At 46.2% G+C, this 13,071-nt stretch overlaps 1 protein-coding gene across 1 annotated transcript; it reads left to right on the forward strand.

Moving 5' to 3' along the window:
* Nucleotides 1-7,911: 7,911 nt before the first annotated feature.
* On the forward strand, nt 7,912-11,387 carry LOC101678059 (5-beta-cholestane-3-alpha,7-alpha-diol 12-alpha-hydroxylase). The gene has a single exon (XM_004754281.3). It carries the CDS (start codon nt 8,014-8,016, stop codon nt 9,517-9,519), a length of 1,506 nt encoding a protein of 501 aa, XP_004754338.1. The 5' UTR covers nt 7,912-8,013; the 3' UTR covers nt 9,520-11,387.
* Nucleotides 11,388-13,071: the final 1,684 nt, after the last annotated feature.

A 13,071-nucleotide genomic window follows, 5' to 3' on the forward strand; every position in this document is an offset into this window, starting at 1 on the left:
TCAGCGGTCTGTGAAAAATGTACAAGAAGTCCAACAATAACAGCATGAGCCTAAAGAGAAAAATTTCAATGTCCAGGAAGTTCATCTTATTCTGTAGTTTCTTGCTGAGACTGTTTTTCTGGAGTCAGTAGCTATTGGAAGGATTCTGAGTTTTTTAATTAAGATTATTTGTTGGCTAGTTGTAAAATTGAGGGTGGTGTTGGAAGCCTGGTTTGCTGCTCAGATATCGTACAGACAAAAGCTAAGAGGGTAATGGTCCCTCCCTCTGTCCCTGACTTCCCAGGCCCAGGGTCTAAATCTTACCAACCAGCATTGTCCCTCTTCTTCCACAACCATATGACCATTATGACTAGTCTCTCACCTTTTCTCTGTCCTCTCCATTTCTCACCCACACCATAGGCTTAGACTCATCCTTGGTTCGCTCAGAAGTTCCTTTCTTCTATAATTTAGAACATCCTAGAATATCTCTTACCCTCTGACATGTGGGTCATGCCAACATCACCTGAGTTTTCACCTAATTCATGGTCATTATAATCATTATCTATAACTGCCCAAATCCAGTAAGCATGGCTAGGTGGGGAGATAAACTAAATTTCAGTATCCCAGCCCCCAGCTCTTTTTATACTACTTGAAAATTCTAGAAGTCCAGTTTTCCAGTGATAGGCATAGGAGGGGAAAAAAAATAGAGCAATAAGGGTAAATTATGTAGTCTGGGTTTCCTGTAGCCAGTTAGGGCTTTCTCCCACTCCTGAACCTCATAAATAAACATTATACTTAAATGGGAGGTGGACTTTTACGTAATTATCACATGTGGAGGCCAAATTAACTTAATTTGTACAGCACTGACAGCATTTTTTAAAAGATTTTATTTATTTGACAGACAGAGATCACAAGTAGGCAGGGAGGCAGGTAGAGAGAGAGAGGAAGGGAAGCAGGCTCCCTGCTGAGCAGAAAGCCTGATGCGGGGCTCGATCCCAGGACCCTGAGATCATGACCTGAGCTGAAGGCAGAGGCTTTAACCCACTGAGCCACCCAGGTGCCCCCACTGACAGCATTTTTGATAGGTTGTCCAATTATCTTTTTCAGTTTTTAAGAGGTCACAGTCTCTCTTCATGTCACCTTCTTGGGAGTTGATACGGGTGTTGAAAGGTCCAGCTAATGCCCCAGGTCACTCCCCAGTGTTGGTACTTTTAGCTATAAAAATAGCACTATTATCTTGTTGGGTGTGTTAGGGGAAGCTAAATATGTAACATAGGTTATCTAAGAATCCTTGAGTAGTACTGTCCCATATGCTGTGTGGAAGATAGTAGTGACTTATCTTGAAAGGGTTTCTACTATAGTCCATGCCCAACAGTATTCTCCATATGAAGGTGGGCAATCTATACAGTCTATTTGCCAGGATTCACCAGGTCCAGTACCCTGACTTAAGTGCTCCAGTTTTCTTTGCCACTCAGCTGTGTGGCTGGCAGTCCAGATACATTTGTCTGTATGCTTCTTTCTGTATTGATTTCCAAGAGTCCTGCTTTTACTATTTCTTTTCTGTTTGTAGAACTTTAGCCATCATTTTAGGGTAGGTATACTAATGACAATTTCTCTTAATTTTCCTTCATTTGAGGACACGTAGATTTTACCTTCATTTCTAAAGGATATTGTTATTGGAGTTAGAATTCTGAATTGACAGTTCTTTTTCATCGCTTGATAAATTTTGGGCCACTTGCAAATGACTTTCATGGTTTCTGTTAAGAAATCCATGGTCATTTGAATTGTTTCTCTATAGGTGATACACTCTTTCTCTCACTAGATGCTTTCAAAATGTTTTTCCTTGTCCTTAGAATTTTGAATTTTGATTACATTGTGTCTGGTCTTGAATTTTTTTGGGTTTATCCTGCTAGGGGTTTGTACAGCTAATTTTGATGAAATCCAATTGACCTATTTTTCTTTTGTTGCTTGTGATTTTGATGTCATACACTTGAAATTGTTGTCAAATTCCATGTCACAAAGATTTTCTTCAATGGTTTCTTCTAATAGTTTCATAATTTTAGAACTTGTTTAGGTCTTTGATACACTTTGAGTTAATTTTTGTATGTGGTATAAGGTAATTCTTTTGCAAATGATACCCAGTCTCCCCTCCCCATCACTTATTGAAATTGCTTTCTTTCCCTTTTGGTCTTGACATCCTTGTTGAAAATCAACTGACCATATAAGTGAGGGTTATTTCTGGACTCTATTCTAGTCCATTGGTCTATATGTCTATCCTTATGCTAGTGCCATAATGTTTTATTTACTGTAGTTTTGTAGTTTTTCAAAGTCAAGAGGAGTGGATGTCCCAACTTTATTCAAGATTGTTTTGGCTATTTGGGGCCCCTTGCAATTCCATATGATTTTTGAGGATCAGCTTCTCCAATACTGTGAAAAAACCTGTTGGAATTTTTATATGGATTGTGTTGAATCTATAGATCACTTTGGGTAGTATTAACGTCTTAACAATGTTTTGCCTTCCCATCCTGAACATGGAATGTCTTTCCATTTATGTAAATCTAATTTCTTTCAGCAATGTTTTGTATTTTCAGCATACAAGTCTTTCACCAACTAGGCTAGATTTTTTTCCTCAGTATTTAACTCTTTTAGAAGTCAATGTAAATGGAAGTAAGTCTTAATTTCCTTTTTGGATTGTTTACTGTTGGTGTATAGAAACACAGCTGATTTTTATGTTGATCTTGTACCCTGAAACTTTGCTGAATTTATTAATGCTAATAGTTCTCTTGTGGATTCTTTCGGATTTTCTATATATAGGATCATTTCATCTGCAACTACAGATAGTTTTCTCTCTTCCTTTCCAATTTGGATCTTTTAATTTCTCATCTAATATCTCTGGCTAGAACTTCCAGTATACACTTGAACAGCAGCAGTGAAAGTGGGTATCCTTGTCCCAGGCCTTCTGATTTTAAAGGGAAGCTTTTCAGTTTTTCACCATTGAATATGATATTAGCTATGGTTTTTTCATAAACACCCTTTATCACGTTAAGGAACTTTCCCTCTTTCTAATTTTCTAAAAGACTTTATTATGAAAGGATGTTCAATTTTGTCAAATCCATTTTCTGCATTGATTGAAAGGATCATGTAGGTTTCTTTCTTTCATTCTATTAATGTATTATATTGATTTTGTGTTCAATCACCCTTATACTTCTGATATACACCCACTTGGTTATGGTGAATAACCAAATTATATGCTTTTAATATGCTGTTGGATTTGATTTGCTAATATTTTGTCAAGGATTTTTACATTTAAATTCACAAGGGATACTGGCCTGAAATACTCTTTTAGGTGATGTTCTCATCTGACTTTGGTATCATGGTACTATTGATAGTAGATTGACTCTTGATCTTGGGACTGTGGGTTAGAGCCCCACATTGGGGCTCAATAGAGATTACTAATCTCATGTAGAGATTACTAAAAAAATTAACTTAAAAAAGTAAATATTTTGTAGACTTCACCAGTGAAGCCATCTGGTTTAGGACTTCTCTTTTTTGGGAGGCTTTTAATTAGTGATTTAATCTCTTTACTTATTATTTATCTGTTGAGATTTTCTATTTCTTCTTAAGTCTGTTTAGGTAATTTTTATTTCAGGGAATTTGTCCATTTCTTCTAGGTTATCTAAGTTGTTTATGTATAATTATTGACGGTGTTGACATACAGTTATTCAAAGTGTTATTGTATAATCCTATCTCTGTAAGGTCAATAGTTTTGTCTCTGCTTTCATTTCGGACTTTAATTATTTGCATCTTCTCTCCTTTTTTTCTTAGTTAATCTAGCTCAAGTTTTGTCTATTTTGAACTTTTCAAATAACCAGTTTTGGTTTCACTGATTTTCTGTTTTTCTATTCTCTATTTCATGTATCTCAGCTCTAATCTTTACACTTTCCTTCCTTCTGCTGGCTTTGGGTTTGGCTTGCTCTTCTTTTCTAATTCCTTAAGGTGTAAACTTAAGATTATTGATTGGAGATATTCTTTTTATTGTAAGCATTTACAGTTAGAATTTTACCTCTTAACACTGCTTCCACTACGTACCATAAGTTTAGGTATGTTGGTTTTCTTATCCATCACAAGGTGTTTTCTAATTTCTCTTGATTTCCTCTTTGAAGAAGAAAGCATTAGGAAGCTTCCATGTGGATTCTTTCAGACTCCAGGTGTGTGTCTTTTTCCCTTATGATCTGGCTATATATCCTTGGTACACCACTGTAATAAATCTTAGCATTGAGTCCAACTATATGCTGAGTCCCATTAGTTCTTCCAGTGAATCTCTGAATGTGAGGGTGGTCTTGGGGATCCCCCACAAATTGATGTGAGGATTAGATTGCTTAATACATGTAGAGCATTTAGCATAAATTTGGCTCATGATAAATTCTCAGCATAAGAATACTGATGATTACAGTGACAATGGGGATGACCAGTACAGAGCCAAGAATAGGATAGATGCTCAAGATCAATCAATCCAATTCCCATCCTTCCCTCTATCTTCTCCCACTATATTCGCCCATCTCTAAGCCTCAACCCAATACCTTTATAATGGCTTCTCAATGCTGGCAAGTACCTCAAGTTCAGCTTCCTGTTTGACACAGCATAACAGTAAGGCCCAGAGAGGTAAACTGAACTGTCCTAGGTCATGTCATGAGTTGGTGACAAAGTTGAAACAAGAACCCAAGTCTTCCCTTTAAATTCTGTACTGACTTCACTGTCACCCGGTATATGTGATGCAGCCTAGGAGTAAAATAATTAACCTGGGGCTAGGCTGTCAAGAACCCAGCTACTATAGAGGCAGAACCTTAAAAAACTAGGGAGGAATGAAAAAATAAGGAACCTTGAAAACTAGGAAGTAAATGAAGCCATAAATAAGTCAGCACTAAATTAAATGAGGCTATTATTTGCTCTAAAGGCAGAGTAAAACAACTCCTGCATCTCCATTCCAACAGCACTGTCGTTCTGTTCTGTTCTGGGGGTGAGGCAGGAAGTGGCATGCACTAAGGGAGCAGTCAATATCATCCAGCACTGCAGCAAAGAGCAAACAAGATGCAGGGGTAGTCAGTACAGCTGAACTAGAGAACCCCCAAAGGAGAGCCCCAATATAGAAACCACAGCAGGTAAACGGAATCCTCCTATCGGTGGACGATTGCTCAAAATTCTGGGCCATATATGTAACGAGAAGACACCAGAAGGGACCAGGGACACGCTGGAGCCCTGTCTACAGGACTCAAACCACAGCCGACCACCCCCTGCTCCCCACGGAGTGTGCAAAGGAGGTCAGGAAAGGGGCACAGAAAATGTCTAAGGACAGCCGAAACAATGCTCCCGCCAGACTTAGGAGGTGAGAACTCTCAGGAATGCGGTCCTCAGTGCGGTGAAGCTCAGCGCGCTCGTCCAAAACAGCTGCGGTGGCAGCGAAGGACGCAGCCCACGGCCTTAAACTGACAGCTCCGCAGGCAAACGGACACACACACAATGCCTAAGTAAGACTGGCCGGCCGACCGCCAGAGGGCGCCTCCGCAGAGCGGCCTTTCCGCAGCACCTACGTAGAGACGCCGCCGCGGAGGCTGCGGGGCGGAAGTGCGTCACCGCCTCTCCGGCCCTCGAACCCGCGCCCGCTCTAGCACGCCAGGAAGCCATCTCCGCGTGTCGTTGGTCCTCCCGAGCCTCTCAGTCCCACTTTGTAGCTCTGTGCCACCCTCCTGCGGAGCTGCGGCCCTAGTTGGGAAAGTGGAGTCGTGCCGCGGGGCTCCTAGGGTTCGCTCTGGGTCGCTGGCCACTCGGGAGGGTTGGCCGGGCAGCCGCATGGGCCGATATCCCCGGGGCAAGCGAGCCTCCGGCCGGTTAACAACCAGTAAGGACTGTCCCTGCGTCAGGCCGCCCCTCAGTGGCTCCAAGTGGACTGGACCAGCTCGCCCTAGAGTTCAGTACCGTGAGATAGGTCCAAGCTCCAACTCACCCTGAGCTGGCCGAGCCTGCGCTGGGCTTAAACGTTTCCCCCTCCTTTGATCCCCTCAGCCACGCTGGCGCCGGTATGCACATGCATCCGTCCCTTGGACCCGCCTGCTACTTGCATTAAACAGCACGTCCCGCGCGCTCCCTGACCTCCACGTCTACCCCACCACCGCACGCAGCACTCACTGACCTGGCTTTGTCTTCCTCCGGGCCTCCACTTAATTACTACCTAATCAGTATGGCTTTCCTGACTTCCCCACCCCACTTCCCTATCTGCTCCTCTCCCAAGCAGCACTTAACACAATTGTAATTACGTATTTGTTTAGGAACTAATATATTTCCCCCTTCCCTAGACTATACACCCCAAGAGGGCAGGGACCATGTCCCTCTGATTCGAGGTTGGTTATAGCAGAAGTTCTGGCAGTTAAGTGAGCCATAAATATCTGTTGAATGGATAGATGGGTCTGTTCCAAGGAAGGAGGGATTTAATAAATATAGGTGAGAATGAACGTAAGGGGATGCTGCCATCCATTAAAAGCTGGGGGGCAAAGTTCAGCTCATGAAAGTTGGCCCACAATTTCTGACTGCTGATTCTAAGCCAGAGGAGAGTTGATGATACTGAGTACTTGCTGTGGTTGCCCCAGGTAACCAGAGAGGACTTCCTGGAGGCAGAGTATGGACATTTCCAGCTCCCCACAAAGGGGAGCTCCACAAGACAAAGAGAACTCACTATAGAGGGCCTGTCGAAATCTGAGGAAACAAAGTCCCTATTTGTGGGTCACTTAGAAAGTTAAAGAGTAACCTGGGGGTTATCAGAATGGCTTGAATTGAGTCTGAACCTCACATTATTTCAGCAATGGCTTTAGCTTTTTCAACATCTTTCTCCTTCTTGGGCCTGCTGGCAGGGACCTGGCCTGACACCTCCCAGGAGGTCCCGAGAAAATGGTCAACTCCCCCCACTGAAGTCAGGACCATTGTAAGAGAAAGTCCCCACTAAACTCTGAACCTACATCCTCATCATGAAATAAAGCAATTGGTTTGAATCCTTATCAACTCTAACATTTTGTATTTGCAAGATTCCCAATCTGCCCATGCTGGAGAATTGTGCAAGCCAGCTGGGCCAGCAGTAGGGCTCCAGGCCCCAGGCTCAGGGACTGAAGTCTGAACCTCTGCTTGAAGTGTTGTCAGTCTGGGAGGCTGTTAGGGCCAATTTAATGTTAAAACCTGTTTAACCATTAGGGCCTGCTTAGCCAGAGCAACTCCATATTGCCTAGGTAGCCATATTGTTGTTTACATCCACGGACTTCATACTGGGAATAAACGCCCCCATAGTTCCTGGTATGGTTCTGGGTGTGGCTTCCAGGAGTAAATGCCTTAACAATAGAAGCCATGTACATTGGGTCTGCAGTTATGTCCTATAAAACCAGCCTGTGAGATTGGGAGGGTGTCCCTCTCTTCGGAGGCGGCCCTGGTCGGTCAGTCTAACTTCTAATGCTTGGCATAGAATAAGGCTTTGCATAACTTTCACTTTGTCTCAGTCTCCTTCCTTTGATAACGGACCCCAACAGAGGCTCTATGGATCGTTTAAAGATAAGGAAGGGAGAGATATGAAACTTAATAAGTGCTTGGTGCATTTCTGCTGAATGATCTAATAAATTAATGAATAAATAAATGCATGAGAAAATAAAGGTATGAATGGTCAGTAAATCATGGGGGTAGGGTGGGATCCAAGAAAGCTTTGTAGACATCATGCTGGAGCTAAGTCTGAAAAGATCAGAGCAAAGCCTAAATCTGATGAGGGGACTGTGACCATAACCAGAGGCTTCTTTCTGGTCCCAACCCCTCCTCCCACCAGGTTGCAGCAAGTGCTAAATCGAAGAGAACACTTTGCTCCCAGGGTTATTTAATATAACTTACAGCTATAGGGCAAGGTCCAGGCAGACAGACCTTTTCATCCCTAACTTGTCACAGCCTCTTAAAAGCTCTCTGGCACACAGAGAACAGTGTGTCCAGAGCTTAACTTGAAAGGGCACAGGCATGGTGTTCTGGGGTCTGGTGCTCGGAGCCCTGCTGGTGTTCACCGTGGGGTTCCTGTGTCTGCTGGGGCTACCCCGGCAACGCAGGCCCCAGGAGCCCCCTCTGGATAAAGGCCCTATACCCTGGCTGGGCCATGCCATGGCTTTCCGGAAGAATATGTTTGAATTCCTGAAGCACATGTGGGCCAAGCATGGAGATGTGTTCACAGTGCAGCTAGGTGGCCAGTACTTTACCTTTGTCATGGACCCCCTCTCCTTTGGCCCCATCCTCAAGGATGCACAGAGAAAACTAGACTTTGTGGAGTATGCAGAAAAACTGGTGCTAAAGGTATTTGGGTACCAGTCGGCGCAAGGAGACTACCGGATGATACACTCAGCCAGCACCAAATACCTCATGGGGGATGGCTTGGCAGAGCTCAACAAAACCATGCTGCACGGGCTGTCCCTGGTCATGCTGCGGCCCATGAGCCACAGTCCGGATGCTAGTTGCTGGCATGAAGACGGCCTCTTCCACTTCTGCTACAACATCTTGTTCAAGGCTGGCTACCTGAGCTTATTCGGTTATACAAAGGACCAGGAGCAGGACTTGAGACAGGCCGAGGAGTTGTTTGTCCAGTTCCGCAAGTTTGACCGCTTGTTCCCCAGGTTTGTTTATTCCTTGCTGGGGCCCCGGGAGTGGCTACAAGTGGGCCAGCTCCAGCGTCTCTTCTACAGGACACTGTCCGTGCAGCAAAACTTGGAAAAGAATGGCATCAGCAGCTGGATATCCTACATGCTTCAGTATCTGAGGGAGCAGGGAGTAGCCCCAGCCATGCAGGACAAGTTCAACTTCATGATGCTCTGGGCCTCCCAGGGGAACACGGGCCCCATCTCTTTCTGGGCACTCTTGTTCCTGCTAAAGCACCCAGAAGCCATGCAGGCTGTGAAGGAGGAGGCCACCCAAGTCCTGGGGGAGGCCAAGCTGAAGGCCAGGCAGTCCTTCGACTTTGACGTCAGCATCCTACACCGCACTCCAGTGCTGGACAGTGTGTTGGAGGAGACGCTGCGCCTGGGGGCTGCGCCCACCCTCCTGAGGGTGGTACACGGTGACCACGTCCTGAAGATGGCCAACGGACAGGAGTACCAGCTCCGACATGGAGACACTGTGGCCCTTTTCCCCTATCTTTCAGTGCACATGGACCCTGACATCCACCCGGAGCCCACTGCCTTCAAGTATGATCGCTTCCTCGACTCCAATGGTAGCCGCAAAGTGGACTTCTACAAAGCCGGCAAGAAAATCCACCACTATACCATGCCTTGGGGCTCAGGGGTCTCCATCTGCCCTGGAAGGTTCTTAGCCATCAATGAGATGAAGCTCTTTGTCCTGATCATGGTCACGTACTTTGACATGGAGCTCGTGGACCCTGACACACCTGTGCCACCTGTGGACCCCCGCCGCTGGGGCTTTGGCACCATGCAGCCCAGCCACGAGGTGCCCTTCCGTTACCGCCTGCGACCTATCAACTGAGCCCTGGCAAGGTGGCTGTGAGCCTGGCCTCCAGACCTCCCTTGGGATCTCCACCTCCTCCAGCCCTTCTGAATCACCCCCCTTCCCTCGGGTTCTGTGGGATCTCCTACCTCTGTGCCCGTGGCCTTCCTTAGCCTCTGGCTTTTCTCTAGCTACTTGATAGGCTTATCTATCTCTCTTGAAATCACTGTCTCTCAGAGTGGGTTCTGCAGAAGCCCCCCCATACAAAGTCCACAGGAATGGGAACTATCTAGGGGAAACTTAGTTTTGGAAAGAATGCCTACCTTGACAAATCCTGTGGTACAGAAATGGGTTATCGTGAGCCATGATAACCCCTTGCAAATGCTACCCTCCACCCTTCCATCTCACTGTATTATTTTCCTCAATGCCTATTCCACATCCTGTGGAATTCAGGTTCATCCAGAACAACAGAAGGCAAGCCATGTGTGTAATTTTTAATTTCCTAGTTGACACATTTCTAAAAAAGCAAAAAGAAACAGGTGAAGTTCATGTTTATGATATATTTAACTTAGCCCAATATATCCAAAATATTAGCATTTCAATATGTCATCAATATAAGAATATTAGTGAAATATTTTTACATTTCTTTTTCTTGTGTTGCCTTCAAAATCTGGCATGTACTTTCTATCCTTGTAACATGTCTCATGTCAGACCAGCCACATTCTGAGTGCTCAGCAGCTATGTGTGGCTAGTGGCTCCTGAATTGGATAGAGCAGGTCTGGAGACATGTTGCCTTTTAGATGGGAGTTATTCAAGGAGTCCCCACTCCGTGGGGACCCACCACAACCCCACCCCAGGATGATCCTAGTCCCTCCTCTGGTTTCCTCAACCAGTGTTGAGCTTGGAGCCCTCTCTGACTTCCAGATCCTCATCCTCCCCACTGGGGTCCCACAGACCCTCTGACTCAGTTTGGCTCACATAGAACTCAGCATCTGTCCCCCACCTCTGCCCTGAACCACGTCCTTCTCTGGATTTCCCTGTCTGTCTCTCCTCAAGACATAACCACGCATCTATCCCCCCAAGACAGACACAGAGATGACATCCTCACCTCCCCAGCTCTCACCCACAGTCAGGCTCCAGTTCTGTCAGTTCAAGCCCTTACAGTGTCTCTGAAACTTTTTCCCCACCCCCACTTCCCTGTGATAGCTTCCCTGTGATAGCATCTCTCCACACCAGGCCTGACTGGCCCTCTCTTCACCCTGCCCTTTCTCCAAACCTTTCATGCCTGATTGTCATTCTCTCACTTTTCTGGCTCCTCCACACACCTAACATTTAAACTTTGCCACAGTTGGTCCCCAACTTTTCAATCCAGCACAATTCAACATTGCCAACTTTCTCTAGTGGAATGGTCTGTAGAGTTGCTTGCTTTAATGACCAACCATTAGCTACAGGTAGAAATCTTCCTGGATCTCCCCCCTCCCATCCTCTGGCCAGAAATGGACTCCATCCCCTGAGGCTCCCCAGCACAGTTTACATCACAGAAAATCTGTTATGTGCCTTCAATTTCTGTGTCCTGCTCCCTCCCCCAGACTGGAGCTCATAGGGCTTGGTGTCTTATTACTTTGTCTCTGATCCCCAATTCCCCAAATAGAGATTAAATGATAGAAAATCGACTCCATCTCAGCTACTTTACTTCATGTCCTCGAATCATTTCCTTCCCTTCCCTGGCCTCACTCAGCTTTCTGGCACAAGAAATGATGGCAGTCCCATTGCCAGGTATGCTTACTAGGGCTGGGAGAGGGTGAGAGTGTGTTGCTGGCTGCCAGAGCTGAGCGTTGCCCCGGACAGGAGGGGCAGATGCTGTGGGGACTAACCAAAGGTCCTGCAGAAGGGGGGCCAGGCAGCATAGACCCCCTGTGAGGATGCCCACTGGGGCTTCTCTCTTACTCATCTATCCCACATCTATGACTGATCGCTTCCGTTTTTGTGTGTTTTTCTGGTTGGTTTTTTTGTTTGTTTGTTTTGTTTTTGTTTTTTTTGAGGCTGGCTGTTCTGTCCAGAGTTTTGCCAGGATAACAGGCTGTTCGAGCAACTCAGGTAGGGCCTGGGGCTGGAGTTAGGAGTCTGTCCCCATTAGCTATGTGACTCTGGGCCAGAGTCTGCCCTTCTCTGGGTCTAGCTGCCTCAAAATGATGATGTCTGCCTGGAGCTAACTGAGCTCAAGCCAGTCAGGAGGAATATTCAGGAAGAATATTCCCTCCTATTCCACAAGGGTCTAGGAGCACAAGAAAAAAATGACATGGGGAACACAGAAGAAGGTGAAAGGGACTGAGAGGCTGGGAGCCATGACGGAGAGATTACCAACGAGCCTCTCCTGGCTCTCCACACAGCCAGGCCCTGTGCTGGATCAGGGCAAAGACCCAGAGTCTTCACACAGTCCTGGGCCCTGCCCAGACCTAGGTGCTGCATCCCCTCATTTTCCCCACACCCAGAGAAATCTGGACCAGGGACCTGACAGGAGGGCCGAAGTCCATTGAGTCAAGAGGTCTCAACTCTAAGTGACTTCGTTCAGATCTCCCAGGAACTTCATGTTTGAGGGTATGCCTGGGACCAAGGGAATCCTCCATAGGTCAGGTTGAGATGAATACAAGTGTACCATCCCACAGTCATGGATATCCACCATAACAACAGCCTCCCAGGAAACAGTGAGCACCCAGGATTAGAGTGTGTGCACAGAGCCCAATGCCTACCCAAGGACAAGGGAGGGCCCCATGGCAACTGTAGTCCTATATGCTTTGCACAAGGGCTGGACACACTCTCTATGAAGACTACGCTTCCTTCCCTACCAGGGGCCTTGAGGCAATAGGAAGACTGAGACCCCCAAGGATACATTTAGTCAGTACCTATTCTGACACAACAGACCTGACCCCGCAATCCTCATTTCTGTACCAGTTTCTTCTCCCTCAAAGAATAGCCCACAATGTGTATACTGTGACGATAGCTTATAACAGAATGAGATCTGGGGTAACATGCCAGTGGCAGATTTGCAGGCATCTGGGAAAGAAAAGAGGTTTTTGTGTTGGTTTGGTTTGGTTGTTTCCACCACCACCCCCATAGGTAGTAACTGCTGTAAACCCTCACACCTTCACAGAGTAGAGGGTGGGCAGCCTTGCTCCCAGGCAGAGCCGTGCCTGTCCTTCTTCCTGGGTCAGCCAGGGGAAAAGTCCGTCTTGCGTCGCGGAATCTGAGGGCCAAGAGAATCCTGGGAGCTTTCCTTCCCAAGAAAGAGCAGCAGGAGGAACCAATGTCCAGGCTGGGAGGTATGGTCAGGATGAAGGGGGCTCTGTCCTGGCCTGGGCTGTGAGAGCCCACCTCCAATTCACTCCCTGACCAGTGCCATCTGTGTGTAGTCAGAGCCCTCAACATGGTCAGCAGCAGTAAATGGTAAGGAAGACAGTGAGAGGGATCAACATGTCACCTGTGGCCAGCCCTTCTCCTTCTCCTTGGGCACAGGCTTCAGATCCCTTCTTATACACCTGCTGTTTGCAGAGAGCACATACCCACACCTACACACCTAGAGGAAGACACATG

The sequence above is a fragment of the Mustela putorius genome, unplaced genomic scaffold (genome assembly GCF_011764305.1).
Source record: "Mustela putorius furo isolate JIRA1106 unplaced genomic scaffold, ASM1176430v1.1 tig00003834_pilon_pilon_pilon, whole genome shotgun sequence".
Classification (NCBI taxonomy): domain Eukaryota; kingdom Metazoa; phylum Chordata; class Mammalia; order Carnivora; family Mustelidae; genus Mustela; species Mustela putorius.